This window comes from Schistocerca serialis, chromosome 4 (assembly GCF_023864345.2).
Source record: "Schistocerca serialis cubense isolate TAMUIC-IGC-003099 chromosome 4, iqSchSeri2.2, whole genome shotgun sequence".
NCBI lineage: Eukaryota > Metazoa > Arthropoda > Insecta > Orthoptera > Acrididae > Schistocerca > Schistocerca serialis.
In genome coordinates, this window is record NC_064641.1 from 135678085 (window position 1) to 135697758 (window position 19674).

The following is a 19674-nucleotide window of genomic DNA, read 5'->3' on the forward strand; positions in this document are numbered from 1 at the left end:
GTGCCCTACTATATTTTCATATTATTTTATATATCTTCGTGTTTGTAAAAGATTCTGGGACTTTCTTATTAATGTAATAAAAGTATTTTTTTCAATATTCGACGTTATTTACATACAAGAGCACTTTCTCTCAGAGGAGTGAATTTGTTCAATTTTGTGACTTTGGTCTGATTAAAAAACGAAAGGCGACATTTATATGTTTGCTTTTCACAAATATTTGGTTGTTTATTTCCAAATATGTCACGATTTCCGAGGGTTTTGTTAGGCAGGAACCTAAGGGCACAGCTTACATTGACATTTATGTTCTTCATTCTTGCTTGTCACAAGTATATGGCTGTTTATTTCCATGTCGCGATCTCCGTGGGCCCACTCACACAGGAGAAGCTTGTGTCACCGATTACTGGGTCGACTACTATCGAGTTTGGTGGTCGCATCGAGTGAAACCTAGTTCTGACGTCACTTCACTTTAAGTGGACAGTGAAACTAGCTTCTTTCCTTTGGGATATGGTAGTTCGCACATATTTAAATCATCTTCCAAACCGTTGGATCAGTTGTACTGGATATGATGACGCCGTTTTCTGCTCCTGGACATCTGGATCTCTAGACCTGACACCTATGGATATCCGGCCGGTATGGCCGAGCGGTTCTAGGCGCTTCAGTCTTGAACCGCGCGACCACTACGATCGCAGATTCGAATTCTGCCTCTGGCATGGATGTGTGTGATGTCCTTAGGTTAGTTAGGTTTAGGTAGTTCTAAGTTCTAGGGGCTGATGACCTCAGAAGTTAAGTCCCATAGTGCTCCATTTGAACCATTTTGAACACCTATGGGTTTCTTTTTATAGGGGTACTTGAAAGACCCTGTGTATGCCTCCTTTAGTGAAAACAGTTCCAGAATTCAAAATGTGCATTTATAATGTGTTGTCGTCGGCGCCTTCACTTAAACTTCAGGATGGGTTTCTTTTTATAGGGGTACTTGAAAGACCCTGTGTATGCCTCCTTTAGTGAAAACAGTTCCAGAATTCAAAATGTGCATTTATAATGTGTTGTCGTCGGCGCCTTCACTTAAACTTCAGGATGTATGACGTGAAGTGGATCATAGCTTTGAAGTTGTTCGTGTGAATGAGGGAAGCCATCTAACCACCTATGAAGTATGTAAAAAAAAAAATAGAATTTTCTTTTAGATTCTCTGTAATTCTTATTTATGTACCGTTATGCAATGAATGGTTATGACCCTTTGTAATCGCTATATTAATTTCGAATTTCCCCCTACTACAATTTGACAGAATTTTGTATGGCCCAGAAGGAAGGAAGGAAAATTAGGGTTTAATGTCCTGTGCATCACAAGATAATTAGAGGTGGAACACTAACTAGGGCTGGGAAAGGATGAGGACCGTAATTGGCTGTGTTTTTAGCAAAAGAATTACCTCAAAATTGGCCAAACGAATCATCTATTCAGATGACCACCCTGGCACCAAAACGTAAGATAAGATAGAGAAAGTACTGAATTCAGTCTTCTGTAAGTGATTCACTGCAGATCGTAACGCAGTTCCTCCCTTCAAACACGGTGCAAATTATGGTTTTTTATAGATGAGAAAAGCGGTAATGGGATGGAAAATCAACTAAAATCGACCAACAGAACAGTGTAATATGGACGAGATAACTGTAAAATTCTATACAGATTATGCGAAAGAACTTGATCCACTTCTCCCAGAAATTTATTGTGGCTCGCTGGAGCAACATTAGATTCCTAGCGTTTGGAAAAAAAAGCACAGGTCATTAAAATTTTTGAGGAGAGTCGGTTGACACATGCAGATAACTATGCAGCTAATCGTTGAAGTCAATCTGTTGTACAGTTTCGGAACGCCTCTATGGATTATGGCGTTTCTCGGAACGAGATCCAGAGCGTCTAAGACGATGATAATGAGGTTGATGGCATATTCCCTGACATCCTGAACTTGACACTGGACACTTATTGAACAAAACACAAGCTTACTCAGAATTGGACCCGATTTATGAATAGATCCAAGACTTCCTATCAAAACGCTGCTGGGCTTAACAGTAAGTAGTTACAGTCAAGAATGTTCTGTGGCTTTCTATGAGCTACTGCAGAATGCAGTGTTCACTGAACAGATACCAAAATGGTTACATCAGTGAATGATGTAGTGTGACTTGGCTGACATAGTACACATTCCAGACAGTTCCCTGTAAGTGCTGTTCTGTGGGTACAAATCTGCAGTCAGTGGTGGTACATGTTACTCCAATTGGAGGGTCTACCCCCGTTAAGAGATAGATTTTCCCCACACCTGTGTACTGTAGTGTTGGCTAACACTGGTACTAGACACAGCCGGGGCTCACTGTATGAAGTGGTTGAAACACAATACTCCAGTTATGATGATGGTCTCTGCTACTATTTCTCACCTTGATTCATCCAAATGATGAATGTAAGGAGGGTTGTAATGCCAGGATATTGTCAGTTACCCACTGATGATAAAACCAAGAGAATTGTCTTCCAGTGAGAACCAGTGTAGTCCAGATACAGATGAGCAAAGAAGTATTTTGTGAGGTAAGATGTAACTCCTACTTAGACACCGATACTAGAAGCAAACATGCTTTTATTGGCACAGCACTGTCTCAGGTAACAAACAGTTTGTGAACAGAGATTGAATTGATACAATAACATTGTAATTGCATCATTTTTTGCTCTGATTTTGACACTTTACTGTTCAGAAGAAAAGATAATGTTTAGTTTAGGTATTACTTAAAAAATCCTCAACATTCATTCTATTGCGTCAGTTCTTGCATCTGCATTCTTCATTTCTGACATAAATGTGTACAACCTATAACACATTCATGGAATTATTATTTTTGTACTGATGTGAATGGTAGAAATTTAGAAAATGGATGATGACAATTCACTATGGTTCAGAATAGTGCCTTTGTGTAGTTACCTATTGGTAATTAGCTTCAGATAAGTGTATTATAATGAAAAACAAAAGAATTAATGAAAAAAATTATTTTTATAAGAATCTGTTCAACTTCTATGCAATTTATAATATGAGTTTTCATAATCTCTGTGACATGCAATGATAAAAAAGAATAAAAGCTTATTTTAAATTAAATAAATGCGCATATTACATTAATAACAGAATTTACAAGACAATGGATACATGAACAAAACTGAGGAAAAGCAATCAGTAGCCAATAGATTTGTAGGTGCATAGAAATGCACATCACCACATAAAATCTGAACAATTACTAGTATTTAATTTTTCTATGGTTTGTAAATAATTTAAGCACATTTTTCATAAACATGGCATGCCACAAGTACAGTAAGTGGTTTGTACAATTAATTTATCATTAATGTAGTTAATAAGTAATACCATAATTTGAGGTAAACAATAATATAAGGAGAGATGTTACACAGTGATAATAACAGTAAACAATATTACATAAATCAGATTTACTTATTAAGATCTTTTATTGATCGAGAAATAGGTTACAAGCAGAAACAGTCAGTTGCAGTGTGACCACAAGTCAGTGTGACTGAGTGTCTGTAGAACTGTATTTGAGGAAATATATACATGTACTAAGAAAAGTGCTGTAGCTCAATAGGAAGTAAGATGCCTGTGTTGTTACATGTTTCGATGTTTCATACATCATGCAACTACATATGAGTAACTGCAGTTCTTAATTTTTGTTTATTGTGGCCATAATACACAATTATGTTGTGTGGAAAATAAACTTTAACATAACTCTGATGTTGCTCAACTGGATATAAAGCTGGTGATTCTGGAAGGCAAAATTAAAATTTAATTGATCTGTTCTATAAAGTCATCACCATCTCTGATACCATAATGTACTTCATTGCCTTTCTGGTATGCCCAAGCCATTTTCTTTGAATTGAACCCAATCCCAATGTCTCCTGCATTAGAAAGAGTTATAGCACCTGCTGTTTTACCAACCCTATTTGTCATTTCATTAACCGCTTCGATTGTTGCTTCTTGAGCAGTTTTACCTGGAAAATAATTTAGTTCATGAGGGCACATTTTCGTGGGTACTTCAAACTTATTATACTATTGATTCATTGTTTGTCTGACATATCATTACTATATCCTCTGATAGGGAGATATCATATATAAACTAAAAATAACTTTATGATATTCAAAAATACTGTTTGAAAGTGAAGAAATGTCTATTAAAAAGTGCCAAAACAAAAACAACTGAAGCTTGGCAATAGACTTCAGAATTACTTAAAATTTTTCTTGTAAGAAAATAAAGGGAGACGCTCAGGTGATGGATGAAGTGAAGGGAAAGTAGCTTTGAGTTTTGTATCAGTTATAATGATAATACATATAATGTAATTACGATGTAAGAATGGAGTAACAGTAGTATTTAAGATTCAGAATATAAATGCCTCCTGCAACAGGGATCAATGAATAACTATTTTATTACTATCTAGGTGACACTTTTTCCTATTGCATATTATTTACATTGTTCAACTATGATGGCATCAATAGAGTATGCATGGTGGTCAAAAATAGATGTATACATTGAAAATGGGAAAATTGGAAAACGTTTGTGACAGCTAAATTTCAGCATAAACTAAAAATAAATATGAGTAAGAAACTGAAACAAAAATTAAGTAGATGTAGGAAAAAAAATTAACAAAAATTTACATAGGATCCAAAAATGGAAAGATGCTATTAAAATATATAATAATATCGCTAAGTAATTGGCAGCAGACAACTGCAATTCAGAATCCCAATTCCACTTGTGCTGGGAAGAATGATGCAAATGACTTTCATATTGAAACACTCATTTTCCTCCTGTTACCATAGTGTCCCCAAAATATGGTACTCTATGTTGTTAGTGTAGTCAATACATTGGTGGTCATAAAACCTACCTACAGGCTCCATGATAGCCATTCCAGCCTAAAAATTTGAGAGATTAACTGTACCCTCTCACAAGTGACACTTCCTTTGCTTGTGTGTGTTTTTCTACTTTTAGAACAAGACTGGGGTATTGGCAGTGAGACTATCACAATTTCAGCAACAGGAAGATTCAAGACAGCGAAGGTATGAAATGATACTATATTATCCATGTAGGCTTACGAAACCAAACTCGGTAAATGTTTATAAATTATAATTAGGAAAGATATTGATCGAAAAAGGAAGGTAAGAATGCCTGCATATTTGTAACTGGGACAACTTGAAAGTAAGAATCGAATTATATTTTAACAGGAATGCACTGTACAGGTGCCATGTTTGATGGTAAACAGATCTGAATTTTATTGTTATGTTATGCATAAGGTAATATATTGATCACCTAATTACGTATTAGACAGAAAATAAATTGTAATGTGTTACCTTGTTTCATAATATTCAAAACGAGATGGGCCAGATTAACTTTCATAATAGATTCACCAACACCTGTAGTGGATACAGTGCCGATCTGATCATCACTGTATCCTCCTGAACCTGCAGTTAATTTGTTGGATTAGCTTCTTTTAACTTTCCCTATTATTTTTACTTTATGTAAATACTACAAACTAAGCATAATACAACACAGTTTCAGTACATAAGTTTTCAACAATTATGTAGTATTATTCTATACATTCACTTGTAGTAATTTCAGTCAGAATGAGACCCTTTTTTGAAATTCATAAAACAAGATTGTACCACCACTGCTGTTATTTTTCTCTGCCTCATGCGTGAGTGAAGATAAGCGTGATTCATATTTCACCTATCTAAAGACACTACAATGAAATATAGCAAAAGCTGGGTGACGTTATGTGAAGTAAGAAGCATATCTGAAAATAATACTGACATAAAAAAGAGCTAAAAAGAGAGTAGTACGTGTTGATGAAATCAGTGTTTCATCTTATATGTCTCATTCTAGTAACTTAAGGTAAGATTATATTAGATTAGATTCAGCTATCATTCTGTAGACCCAAAAATGAGATGATTCTCATGGGTGTGGAACAAGTCACAATATATAACTTAAAAAACGTGAAACATTTGAGTATAATACTCATTACCCTGATCATTTGTCAGGAGATAGTAAAATAGGCAAATAAATTACAGTAAACTGGAACTGCTAATATTTACAGAATTAATACACTGAAACATTGTTATGCACCTTTAATAAATTCATCATACACAAATTATCTAATCTTGACTGTTGTGACCAAGTGCTGTCAAAACTGAAACCTAACAGACATACACTCCTGGAAATGGAAAAAAGAACACATTGACACCGGTGTGGCAGACCCACCATACTTGCTCCGGACACTGCGAGAGGGCTGTACAAGCAATGATCACACACATGGCACAGCAGACACACCAGGAACCGCGGTGTTGGCCGTCGAATGGCGCTAGCTGCGCAGCATTTGTGCACCGCCGCCGTCTGTGTCAGCCAGTTTGCCGTGGCATACGGAGCTCCATCGCAGTCTTTAACACTGGTAGCATGCCGCGACAGCGTGGACGTGAACCGTATGTGCAGTTGACGGACTTTGAGCGAGGGCGTATAGTGGGCATGCGGGAGGCCGGGTGGACGTACCGCCGAATTGCTCAACACGTGGGGCGTGAGGTCTCCACACTACATCGATGTTGTCGCCAGTGGTCGGCGGAAGGTGCACGTGCCCGTCGACCTGGGACCGGACCGCAGCGACGCACGGATGCACGCCAAGACCGTAGGATCCTACGCAGTGCCGTAGGGGACCGCACCGCCACTTCCCAGCAAATTAGGGACACTGTTGCTCCTGGGGTATCGGCGAGGACCATTCGCAACCGTCTCCATGAAGCTGGGCTACGGTCCCGCACACCGTTAGGCCGTCTTCCGCTCACGCCCCAACATCGTGCAGCCCGCCTCCAGTGGTGTCGCGACAGGCGTGAATGGAGGGACGAATGGAGACGTGTCGTCTTCAGCGATGAGAGTCGCTTCTGCCTTGGTGCCAATGATGGTCGTATGCGTGTTTGGCGCCGTGTAGGTGAGCGCCACAATCAGGACTGCATACGACCGAGGCACACAGGGCCAACACCCGGCATCATGGTGTGGGGAGCGATCTCCTACACTGGCCGTACACCACTGGTGATCGTCGAGGGGACACTGAATAGTGCACGGTACATCCAAACCGTCATCGAACCCATCGTTCTACCATTCCTAGACCGGCAAGGGAACTTGCTGTTCCAACAGGACAATGCACGTCCGCATGTATCCCGTGCCACCCAACGTGCTCTAGAAGGTGTAAGTCAACTACCCTGGCCAGCAAGATCTCCGGATCTGTCCCCCATTGAGCATGTTTGGGACTGGATGAAGCGTCGTCTCACGCGGTCTGCACGTCCAGCACGAACGCTGGTCCAACTGAGGCGCCAGGTGGAAATGGCATGGCAAGCCGTTCCACAGGACTACATCCAGCATCTCTACGATCGTCTCCATGGGAGAATAGCAGCCTGCATTGCTGCGAAAGGTGGATATACACTGTACTAGTGCCGACATTGTACATGCTCTGTTGCCTGTGTCTATGTGCCTGTGGTTCTGTCAGTGTGATCATGTGATGTATCTGACCCCAGGAATGTGTCAATAAAGTTTCCCCTTCCTGGGACAATGAATTCACGGTGTTCTTATTTCAATTTCAAGGAGTGTATTTACTCAAGCTGGTCTAACAGTCCCTGTAAGATACTCATCTATAGAGTAGAAGTAGTTGCCTATCAAAAGGTCTTTCAAACTCTGTTTAAATCGTGCTTCATCTGAAACCAAGTTTTTAATGGTTGCTGGCAATTTATTGAAAATGTGTGTTCCTGAATATTAGACCCCTTTTTGGACCACAATAGTGATATTTGGTCTTAATGTAGATTCTTCTGATTCCTAGAATTGATGCTATTTTTTGAGCTTTTGGTTGGAAATAGAGATATATTACGTTCAACAAATTTTATTAAGGGATAAATATACTGAGAAGCAGTGGTTAGAATACAAAGTTCCTTGAACAGGTTTCTACATGATGTTCTTGAATTTACATCACAAATTAGCCTTATTACACGTTTTTGCACACTAGAAACTTTTGCTTGGTTTGACGAGTTACCCCAGAATATAATCCAGAATGACATAATAGAATGAACCTAAGCAAAGTACGCAATTTTTTATATTTATTTCTTCTACATCTGACATAATTCTCACTGCAAATACAGACTTCTTTAGGCGTTTCAGCAATTCGGTAGTATGCTCTTCACTACTTAATTAACTATTGAGCTGTAATCCCAGAAATTTAACACTGTCAACCTCTTCGATCTGCATGTCTTCATATGTTATACACATGATGGAACTGCATGTAGTAGGTCTGGTCTAAGTTTAATGACTGTGAATTAGCTTATTAATTATTTATTATTTATTAACGTCAGAGAAAATTTGATTACCAGCTATTTCTAAATCTGTACATGACTTGCTACTTATTGCAATCTTTGTATCATTTGCAAGCAAAACAAACTTAGCACATGGCAGTGTAACAGACAAGAGGTCATTAATGACGACAAGAAAAAGCAACGGACCCAAGAGGGAGTCTTGAGGAACACCACATGTAAATAATCAGATGAAGACTGATTGCTTACTCTACATGTGTTTCACAAGGACGCCCTTTGTTTCCTGTTAGTTAGGTAAGATTTGAACCATTTTGCAGCACTGCCGGTGACACTGTAATATACTAATTTACTTAAGAGACTGCTATCAAAGGTTGCTGTGAACATCACTGTGGTTTCTAAGATATGATCATACAAGGTAGCTATGCCCTTGTCTTCCTCTGAGCTCATTCGTCAAACCGGTTGTTGTCTGCACACAAGTCACACAGTTCCTGCAAATTACATGCCAGTAATTGGGACACAAGGCTGGCACTCGACAGCACTCTAGATGTGTTGAATCGGATTCAAACTAGGTGAATTCGGTGGCTAGGACATCAACGTGAGTTCACTGTAGCACGATTACAGCCTTGTGACACTTACTACTGGAAAATATCATCACTGTCGATGAAGATATCAAACATGAAAAGGTGCGAGTGGTCAGCAATAATGTTCGTCTATTCCACAGCGGTCCTGGTGCTTTCAATTACTACCACAGGTCCCTTGAAAGCCCAGGAGAATGTTTCGTGCAGCAACCGGCCTGCGTCCGTGGCATGGTGTATATTTCGAGCATTCATTCGCCTGGTCTCGTTCATCAAACTAGTGTAACATGAAACATTATTCGTTACCAGGTGACATGTGCCGATTGATCCACGGCTGCGTCTTCAAGATATTGTTCCCTCTGCAATCGTAACTGACGATGCCATTTCGGTCAATATGGGAGTATGTAGGGATTGTTTGCTGCCAAGCGACGTGTTCAAGACTGTGCACTGAATGGTGTGGCACGGTTCAGGTTCTCGTCAAATTACCATAATTAATGTTTTTAATCATCATTGCTGCATCAGTGATAAGTACCATTTATAGCACATCCGCAAGCAGTGTGTTAAACCACAATATTTAACAGTATATTTACTTGTGATGTATAATTAAGAACTGTTTCACATTTTTGACATGTTTTAGGCAACATAGAAGAAAATGTACACACAACTTTTTGGGAAATTTTTTGTGTGCTTTTTCTGATAATCATTTGATGAAAGGTGATATTTTGGAATTTTCAAGATACTAACATACAGTAAAACTTGAAAGCCAGTCAGTGGATGCAAATTATTTCTCCACTAATTTTTCTTCGACTACGCTCAATATAAAATAAATTTACCTGGTATAGGAGTGTCTCCAACACGTCCAACCATTTTGCCACTCGTTCCACCAGTGGAGGTTGCACATACTACATGACCCTCAGAATCCACAGCTACTGCTCCTACAGTGCCAACACCTCTGTGGATTTCCAAATTATATTATAATTTTATAAAAAATAAATGAGAAACAAAATATAAAATATAAATGTGCTATTGTGTAAATGTAACAAGTAATCCATACAAATCTTGAAACAGAAAGGTGTACCAGCTCCATTTGCTATAGTGCCGGTCCTAACACGAGCATTATTTTCTTCTTTTCATTTTTCTGTCTTCCTCGTATGTTAGTCATATCAAATGTGTCCCCACAATAAAAGCAACTTCTTAGAGCATAATAACATAGAAATTTATTGAAGAAATTAAGCAATTTTCACATTACTGCATCATACAATTCAAATGCCCTCGATGACTCTACAGGCAAGCTCTCGTTTTTTCTATGAAATTTTCCATAACTTTTCGCCATATTTGCACCTCTAGTTTTGAAGTTACAAGCGGAATCTTGGTCTTGAGTTGTGAAAGTGCTCGTAGTTTGTTGGTGCACACACAAGATTTCAAATATCCCCACAGAAAGAAATCTCATGGTGTCAGATCACAAGATCTGTGTGGCCAATTCATGTCATCTGCCACAGAACCTGTCTTGTAGCAGGTCGACTGTTGAAAACGGCCGGCCGCGGTGGTCTAGCGGTTCTAGGCGCTCAGTCCGGAACCACGGGACTGCTACGGTCGCAGGTTCGAATCCTGCCTCGGGCATGGATGTGTGTGATTCCTTAGGTTAGTTAGGTTCAATTACTTCTAAGTTCTAGGCGACTGATGACCTCAGAAGTTAAGTCGCATAGTGCTCAGAGCCATTTGAACCATTTTTTTGTTGAAAACGATGTCTGACGGGTTGTGCCATATTCTTGAAACCAAATCTGTTCAGTATTCACACGATCCTGTTCGGACCACAGAAACTCTCTTAAAATATTACGGTAGCAATACACCGTCCAGCGCTTATGCGTTTCTGGCGCAGTCTTAGAAGTACGGCCTAATTACACCCTCAGCCCAAATGCTGCATCACACAGTCACTCGTTGTGGATGTAATGGGTTCTCCATAATTACTCGAGTGTTTTCTGTGTCCCAAATCCTACAGTTTTGCTTGTTCGTGAAGCTATTCAACAGAAACTGCGCCTCGTCAGTGAACGATAGTTTTTTGATGAAACTGTTTGCCCGCTCTTTGTTCCGCGAGCACCGAACACGCAAACGCTTGGCGATTTTCGTGATCGTTCGAATTTCCTTCTTGTGCCAGTTGGATTTTATGAACCCGAAGGCACAGACCACCTTTGAGAATTCGTTGCACGCTGGTTCTGGGAATATCTAATTGTTGTGAACGTCAGCAAGAGCTATATTATTACACATAATGGTGACGTTCTGTGCACAACGACTAATACAAGGACGCCATACAGCTTTTCTCAAATTTAGCAGTCAGACTCATCATAGTCAACTTATTCGGTGCATTACATTGACAACATTCCACGGAGTTTACGAAGTGTCTCTGCGCAATCTTCACCGCATTAGCGACAAGTTTTCACTAGGCCAACACAGTATGATGTCGTGTACTGCTTTATTACTTACCACAAAGAGAACAAATGTCAATCATGCAACCATCACTGCTGTCAACATACTATAACAGGAATGGCAGGCATTTTAAAAGTGTGTTCTCTATGGGACACTCTTTACTACAACCAATTCCTATACAAGATGCATTATTCTAAAACTTATTATTCAATGTATTTGCTTTCAAGTTGCTGATAAACACAACGTAAATAGTTCATGTAGAAACACTTTATTTAAAAATATTCAAAATTTACGAGTGGTAAAAAATAAATGCTCCTGAAAATCAGAGCCCACTCACAGTTGTTTGTTTTGTGATTGAACTACCTTGTAAAAAAGCCCTCATTCTCGTCCTTCTAAAGAACATCTGATCTTTTCTGAAAAGTTAAAAAGTTATCTTTATCAAAGTTGTTGATTTTCAGAATGTTAGAAACTCAGAATGCAATTCTTTCAAAAACGTCATAGTCCGTAGTCCTGTCTTTCTCTTTCCAAAAGTGTGCAGTATTACTGGAATAACATGTTATTTAATGAAATCTTCAATTAGAAAATTTGAGGTTCTTGAACATTTTTGGTTGGCTTTTATAAATCCCACAGTAAAAGTGTGCATATAAAATGACGCATATGAAAGTAATACATATTACTTTTACCATCTGAACAATGTACAATTTATTGTTAGTCAAAATACATATATGTATTTTCATTCCGTCAGAATTACTGATATCCTTGGGAGAGACAAAACTATTCCACCTGATGTGCAAGATGTGTGACACAGATTTCAAGAAGAACGTAACAATTCTAAAGAGAGCAGGTGCTGACATCTGTGAATATTACCGAACTTCAGTATAATAAGTCATGTTTGGAAAATACTAACACGAATTATTTACAGAAGAATAGAGAAACTGGTAGAAGCTGAACTGGGAGAAGATCAGTTTGGGTTCCAGAGAAATGCTGGAACACGTGAGGCAATACTGAGCCTACGACTTATATAAGTAGATAGCTTAAGGAATAGCAAACCTACCTTGATAGCACTTACCGACTTAGAGAAAGTTTTTGACAATAGTGACTGGAATATGCTCTTCGAAATTCTGAAGGCAGCAGGGAAAAATAGCAAAATGCTGTTTACCTATGTAAAGAAACCAGACGGCAGTTACAAGAGTCAACGTGCATGAAAGAGAAACAGTGGTTGAGAAGGGAGGGTTGTAGCCTATCCTCAGTGTTACTCAATCTGCGGATTGAAGAGGCAGTATAAGTAAACAAATAAAAATTTGGAGACGCGATGAAAGCTCATGGAGAAAAAATATAAACTTTGAGGTTTGTCTGTGATGTTGTAATTCTACCAGAGACAGGAAAAGACTTGGAAGAACAGTTGACCGAAATGGACAGTGTCTTGAAAAGAGAATATACTCAACAAAATCAAAACAAGGATAATCAAATGTAGTCGAATTAAAATCACATGCTGCTGAGGGAATTAGATTAGAAAACGAGACACTTAAAGAAGTAGAAGAAGTGCACAGAGTACTAAATGATGATGGCCAGAGTAAAGGACGTGAAATGTAGAATGATAATGGCAAGAAAAGCGTTCCTGAAGGAGAGAAATTTGTTAACATCGATTATAGTTTCAAGTGTTAGAAAGTCTTTTCTGAAGGAATTTGTCTGGAGTGTAGCCTTCTATGGAAACAAATCATGGACGATTAACGGTCTAGACAAGACGAGAATAGAAGCTTTTGAACTGTTTTGCTACAGAAGAATGCTGAAGATAAGATGGATAGATCACATAACTAACTATCTTAAAATACTAACTTGTATTTTAACATTTTATGATAACTGTTCCACCTCATCTTTAAATAGGCCCTGTGCACGAAGCTGCAGTTTCGGTTGTTCATTCATTGAGCTATGTTGATAGTCAGTATTGGGTACAAATGTGAAATAACTTCCCACTGCATGGAATATCTCATGAATTTCTCTGCTCAGACCAATTAATAGGGCTCAATATAAAACGCACTTTGAGAAAATTAGCTCCCTTTCTCCTGTCTTTCTTGCTACAGTGATGGCGTATCGGAATGTGTGAATGCACTCAAGTGAAGGGGGAGTCTGAATGCCCAGACTTGGCATTAACGCAATCTGTCACATTTCAAATTAAACCAGACTGCCACATTTTCTGACTGTATCTCAACATATCTCTAGAGAAATTGCATCCTTTTGTTGAAATGATACCATATCAAATTGCAGCATCCTCACCCACAAAACACACAGTTTTATTACTTGGATAAAATCATGTCTTTCACAGGAAGAAAGAATAATTAATACCGTGTACTTGCTCCAGTCATATGGCAATGAACCAAACACAACTAACCTAAGTAATAAACTTTAGCTTGTACTCTTGAAGTTATTTGTATACAGACACAAATGAATTAAAGACATTGGCCGTCAGTGGGAAAGTGGAAAATCTGTGCCAGATCGGAATTCGAACCTGCGTCTCCTGCTAACTAGGCAGATGCTCTGAAAGCTGAGCCATCTAGACGCAATAGTCATCGTGATTGCATGGGCTGCCCTAACACGCCTGCCATCAGACCTAAACTCTCACCTTACCCATACACTACTAACGTTGTGCCCCTTGCCCATTATCATCATTACTCAAGACATTTCGATTCCTGTAAGAGTTCTAGCTTGGTGTGCATCTGCAGTGAAGAGATCATTGGCTGTCTTCCCCAGCCTTTATGAATTAAGACACAAAGGAATTACATATACGTTCGAAAGTATAGACACCGCATATACATACACTGCTGGAAATGGAAAAAAGAACACATTGACACCAGTGTGTCAGACCCACCATACTTGCTCCGGACACTGCGAGAAGGCTATACAAGCAATGATCACACGCACGGCACAGCGGACACACCAGGAACCGCGGTGTTGGCCGTCGAATGGCGCTAGCTGCGCAGCATTTGTGCACCGCCGCCTTCAGTGTCAGCCAGTTTGCCGTGGCGTACGGAGCTCCATCGCAGTCTTTAACACTGGTAGCATGCCGCGACAGCGTGGACGTGAACCGTATGTGCTGTTGACGGACTTTGAGCGAGGGCGTATAGTGGGCATGCGGGAGGCCGGGTGGACGTACCGCCGAATTGCTCAACACGTGGGGCGTGAGGTCTCCACAGTACATCGATGTTGTCGCCAGTGGTCGGCGGAAGGTGCACGTGCCCGTCGACCTGGGACCGGATCGCAGCGACGCACGGATGCACGCCAAGACCGTAGGATCCTACGCAGTGCCGTAGGGGACCGCACCGCCACTTCCCAGCAAATTAGGGACACTGTTGCTCCTGGGGTATCGGCGAGGACCATTCGCAACCGTCTCCATGAAGCTGGGCTACGGTCCCGCACACCGTTAGGCCGTCTTCCGCTCACGCCCCAACATCGTGCAGCCCGCCTCCAGTGGTGTCGTGACAGGCGTGAATGGAGGGACGAATGGAGACGTGTCGTCTTCAGCGATGAGAGTCGCTTCTGCCTTGGTGCCAATGATGGTCGTATGCGTGTTTGGCGCCGTGCAGGTGAGCGCCACAATCAGGACTGCATACGACCGAGGCACACAGGGCCAACACCCGGCATCATGGTGTGGGGAGCGATCTCCTACACTGGCCGTACACCACTGGTGATCGTCGAGGGGACACTGAATAGTGCACGGTACATCCAAACCGTCATCGAACCCATCGTTCTACCATTCCTAGACCGGCAAGGAAACTTGCTGTTCCAACAGGACAATGCGCATCCGCATGTATCCCGTGCCACCCAACGTGCTCTAGAAGGTGTAAGTCAACTACCCTGGCCAGCAAGATCTCCGGATCTGTCCCCCATTGAGCATGTTTGGGACTGGATGAAGCGTCGTCTCACGCGGTCTGCACGTCCAGCACGAACGCTGGTCCAACTGAGGCGCCAGGTGGAAATGGCATGGCAAGCCGTTCCACAGGACTACATCCAGCATCTCTACGATCGTCTCCATGGGAGAATAGCAGCCTGCATTGCTGCGAAAGGTGGATATACACTGTACTAGTGCCGACGTTGTGCATGCTCTGTTGCCTGTGTCTATGTGCCTGTGGTTCTGTCAGTGTGATCATGTGATGTATCTGACCCCAGGAATGTGTCAATAAAGTTTCCCCTTCCTGGGACAATGAATTCACGGTGTTCTTATTTCAATTTCCAGGAGTGTATATACAGGGTGATCATAATTAAAGATAAACTTTCAAACCGCTGTAGAAATAACACCACTGGTCAGAATGACGTCAAATTGCAACGGAATATTATCGGAGAAGGGGTAAAACATATGGCAGATGCAAAACAAATAGTTACAAAACGTAGCAATAGATCGCGCTGTAAGCATCATAATTTAATAGTGGTCGACTACAAATGACAAATGTATCATACAACACTGGCCAAGGCGTACGTTTGGCGTTAAACAAACTGTACTATTCAGTGTGTATGGGTGTACAGGTGTGATACTGTTTGTTACGTAAGCCCATCCACCACGGCAAAGTTGTATCACATCGGATGGGAAAAATTGCTTTTTAATAGTCCCGAGGCCAAAAACGGCATAAAAAGCATCAATCAAAATCAAATCGGATTATTAATTTCCGTGTGACTGGCGCAAAACATGTTCACTATGTTGTCCACCGTTTTCTGCATCAAGTTGATATCGAGAAACAGCATGTTACCCAACTGATCGAAGTGTTTCTGGGGTAACGTTCTGAATGTGTTGCGCAGTGCGTGCCTTCAATGCAGCTACGTCTGCGATCGGAACATTGAACACATCTTTCTGATAGCCCCACAGCCAGAAGTCATACGGATTTAGATCAAGTGATCGGGACGGCCAGGCTGTAGGTAAATGGCCACTGATAATTCTTTCCGAAATGGCGCTTCAGCAGCTGCTTAACTGGATTTGCAATGTGCGGAGGTGCGCCATCTTACATAAAAATGATCCCATCCACACATCGACGCTGTTGGAGAGCTGGAATGACGTGGTTGCGCAAAAGACAAAAATGGTTTAAATGGCTCTGAGCATTATGGGACTTAATTTCTGAGGTCATCAGTCCCCTAGAACTAAGAACTACTTAAACCTAACTAACCTGAGGACATCACACACATCCATGACCGAGGCAGGATTCGAACCTGCGACCGTAGCGGTCGCGCGGTTCCAGACTGTAGCGCCTAGAACGGCTCGGCCGCAAAAGACAATCATAGCGCTTACCAGTGACGGTACAGGTAACGGGACAGGAAGCACCTGTCTCTTCGAAAAAATGTGGCCCTGTGATAAATGATGCCGTAAACCCGCACCACACAGTGACCTTTTCAGGATGAAGTGGTACTGGTTGATTTGAGTGTGGATTTTCCGTTGCCCATATTCGACAATTGTGTGTATTGGCGTATCCTGTGAGATGGAAGTGGGCTTCGTCTGTCCACAAAATCTTCCACGGCCAATCATTGTCTACTTCCATGCAAGCAAGAAATTCTAAAGCAAAGATCTCTCTTGCTGGTAGGTCAACAGGAAGAAACTTGTGCACGCTGGTGATTTTGAATGGATAGCAAACAAGGATGTTTCGTAGGATTTTACGCACCGTGCTCATGGGTATGTCCAAAGCTCGGGCAATTCTCCGTGCACTATACGTTTCCACACCACCACTCGTCTCCTCCTGTGGCCACTGCTTCCAATGACGTCGAATCAATTCGTTTCCTCCCTCTACCAGGCTAGGCGCTCAGTCCGGAACCGCGCGACTGCTACGGTCGCAGGTTCGAATCCTGCCTCGGGCATGGATGTGTGTGATGTCCTTAGGTTAGTTAGGTTTAAGTAGTTCTAGGGGACTGATGACCACAGATGTTAAGTCCCATAGTGCTCAGAGCCATTTTGAACCTCTACCAGGTTGCACACCAAAAGAACCCGTCTTTTCGAATTTCCTAATCATTTTCTGCAGACCCACGGCAATCATCGGACCAATGCCTTTTTTCAAACCCTTCAGTGTCCGGAACTTCTGCAGAGCGACGTGCGCACAGTCATCGTTCATGTAATACAGCTTTACAAGCAGGGCGCGATCCTGCATTGAGACAGTCATGGCGAACGCCGCAGACGCGGAAGGAGGAAAAGCCGTGTACTCGGCGTGTTTATACCAACTTCAATGGATAATGCGCATGACAGATTCTGACACATACAACGCCATCTATTGATCAATTTTCACAGTATTTTTTTTCTTCTGCCACACGTTTTCCCCCTTCTCAGATAGTATTCCGTTTCAATTTGACGTCATTCTGACCAGTGGTGTTACTTCTACAGCGTTTTGAAAGTTTAGCTTTAGTTATAATCACCCTATATATATATATATACACTCCTGGAAATTGAAATAAGAACACCGTGAATTCATTGTCCCAGGAAGGGGAAACTTTATTGACACATTCCTGGGGTCAGATACATCACATGATCACACTGACAGAACCACAGGCACATAGACACAGGTAACAGAGCATGCACAACGTCGGCACTAGTACAGTGTATATCCACCTTTCGCAGCAATGCAGGCTGCTATTCTCCCATGGAGACGATCGTAGAGATGCTGGATGTAGTCCTGTGGAACGGCTTGCCATGCCATTTCCACCTGGCGCCTCAGTTGGACCAGCGTTCGTGCTGGACGTGCAGACCGCGTGAGACGACGCTTCATCCAGTCCCAAACATGCTCAATGGGGGACAGATCCGGAGATCTTGCTGGCCAGGGTAGTTGACTTACACCTTCTAGAGCACGTTGGGTGGCACGGGATACATGCGGACGTGCATTGTCCTGTTGGAACAGCAAGTTCCCTTGCCGGTCTAGGAATGGTAGAACGATGGGTTCGATGACGGTTTGGATGTACCGTGCACTATTCAGTGTCCCCTCGACGATCACCAGTGGTGTACGGCCAGTGTAGGAGATCGCTCCCCACACCATGATGCCGGGTGTTGGCCCTGTGTGCCTCGGTCGTATGCAGTCCTGATTGTGGCGCTCACCTGCACGGCGCCAAACACGCATACGACCATCATTGGCACCAAGGCAGAAGCGACTCTCATCGCTGAAGACGACACGTCTCCATTCGTCCCTCCATTCACGCCTGTCGCGACATCACTGGAGGCGGGCTGCACGATGTTGGGGCGTGAGCGGAAGACGGCCTAACGGTGTGCGGGACCGTAGCCCAGCTTCATGGAGACGGTTGCGAATGGTCGTCGCCGATACCCCAGGAGCAACAGTGTCCCTAATTTGCTGGGAAGTGGCGGTGCGGTCCCCTACGGCACTGCGTAGGATCCTACGGTCTTGGCGTGCATCCGTGCGTCGCTGCGATCCGGTCCCAGGTCGACGGGCACGTGCACCTTCCGCCGACCACTGGCGACAACATCGATGTACTGTGGAGACCTCACGCCCCACGTGTTGAGCAATTCGGCGGTACGTCCACCCGGCCTCCCGCATGCCCACTATACGCCCTCGCTCAAAGTCCGTCAACTGCACATACGGTTCACGTCCACGCTGTCGCGGCATGCTACCAGTGTTAAAGACTGCGATGGAGCTCCGTATGCCACGGCAAACTGGCTGACACTGACGGCGGCGGTGCACAAATGCTGCGCAGCTAGCGCCATTCGACGGCCAACACCGCGGTTCCTGGTGTGTCCGCTGTGCCGTGCGTGTGATCATTGCTTGTACAGCCCTCTCGCAGTGTCCGGAGCAAGTATGGTGGATCTGACACACCGGTGTCAATGTGTTCTTTTTTCCATTTCCAGGAGTATATATATATATATATATATATAACTGAGGCGAGACGGCCAATGACCTAATTAGTGAAGATGCACTCCTGGCTCGCCCTCTTGTGGGAATCGTCGAAATGCCGCTCTTAATGAGGATAATGGGCAAGGGGCACTACATTAGTAGTGTGAGTGGCAGTTGAGAATTTGGGTCTGACCCGGTTCGAATCCTGATCACATATTTTCAACTTGGCCCCTTGGTTTTTATCACTACTTTCTCACAGCCAATTTCTGTAATTCCTTTGTGCCTCAATTCATAACGGATGCTAGATCAAAATTGTGTTGTGCTGATAAGTTCCTGTGCCACCAAACTGCTGAGGTCATAAGTCCCTAGGCATCCACACTACTTCATCTAACTTAAACTAACTTATACTAAGGACAACACACACACACACACACACACCGGAGGGAGGACTCGAACTTCCGATGGGGGGAGCAGCACGAACCGTGGCAAGGCGCCCCGGACCACGCAGCTCAAAACGAT

The 19674-nt window shown here is 42.4% G+C and overlaps 1 protein-coding gene across 2 annotated transcripts in view; it reads right to left on the reverse strand.

Moving 5' to 3' along the window:
- Window positions 1–3454: 3454 nt before the first annotated feature.
- The window catches only part of LOC126473687 (isoaspartyl peptidase/L-asparaginase), a 57228-nt gene continuing 41008 nt past the window's right edge, over window positions 3455–19674 (reverse strand). For both annotated transcript variants that reach the window (XM_050100924.1, XM_050100923.1), the window contains 3 exons: window positions 9763–9881; window positions 5367–5477; window positions 3455–4015 (listed from right to left, as the gene is read on the reverse strand). In XM_050100924.1, the coding sequence (XP_049956881.1) occupies window positions 3810–4015; window positions 5367–5477; window positions 9763–9881 (436 nt within the window). In that variant the 3' untranslated portion in view covers window positions 3455–3809. The remainder of the gene's footprint in view (window positions 4016–5366; window positions 5478–9762; window positions 9882–19674) is intronic.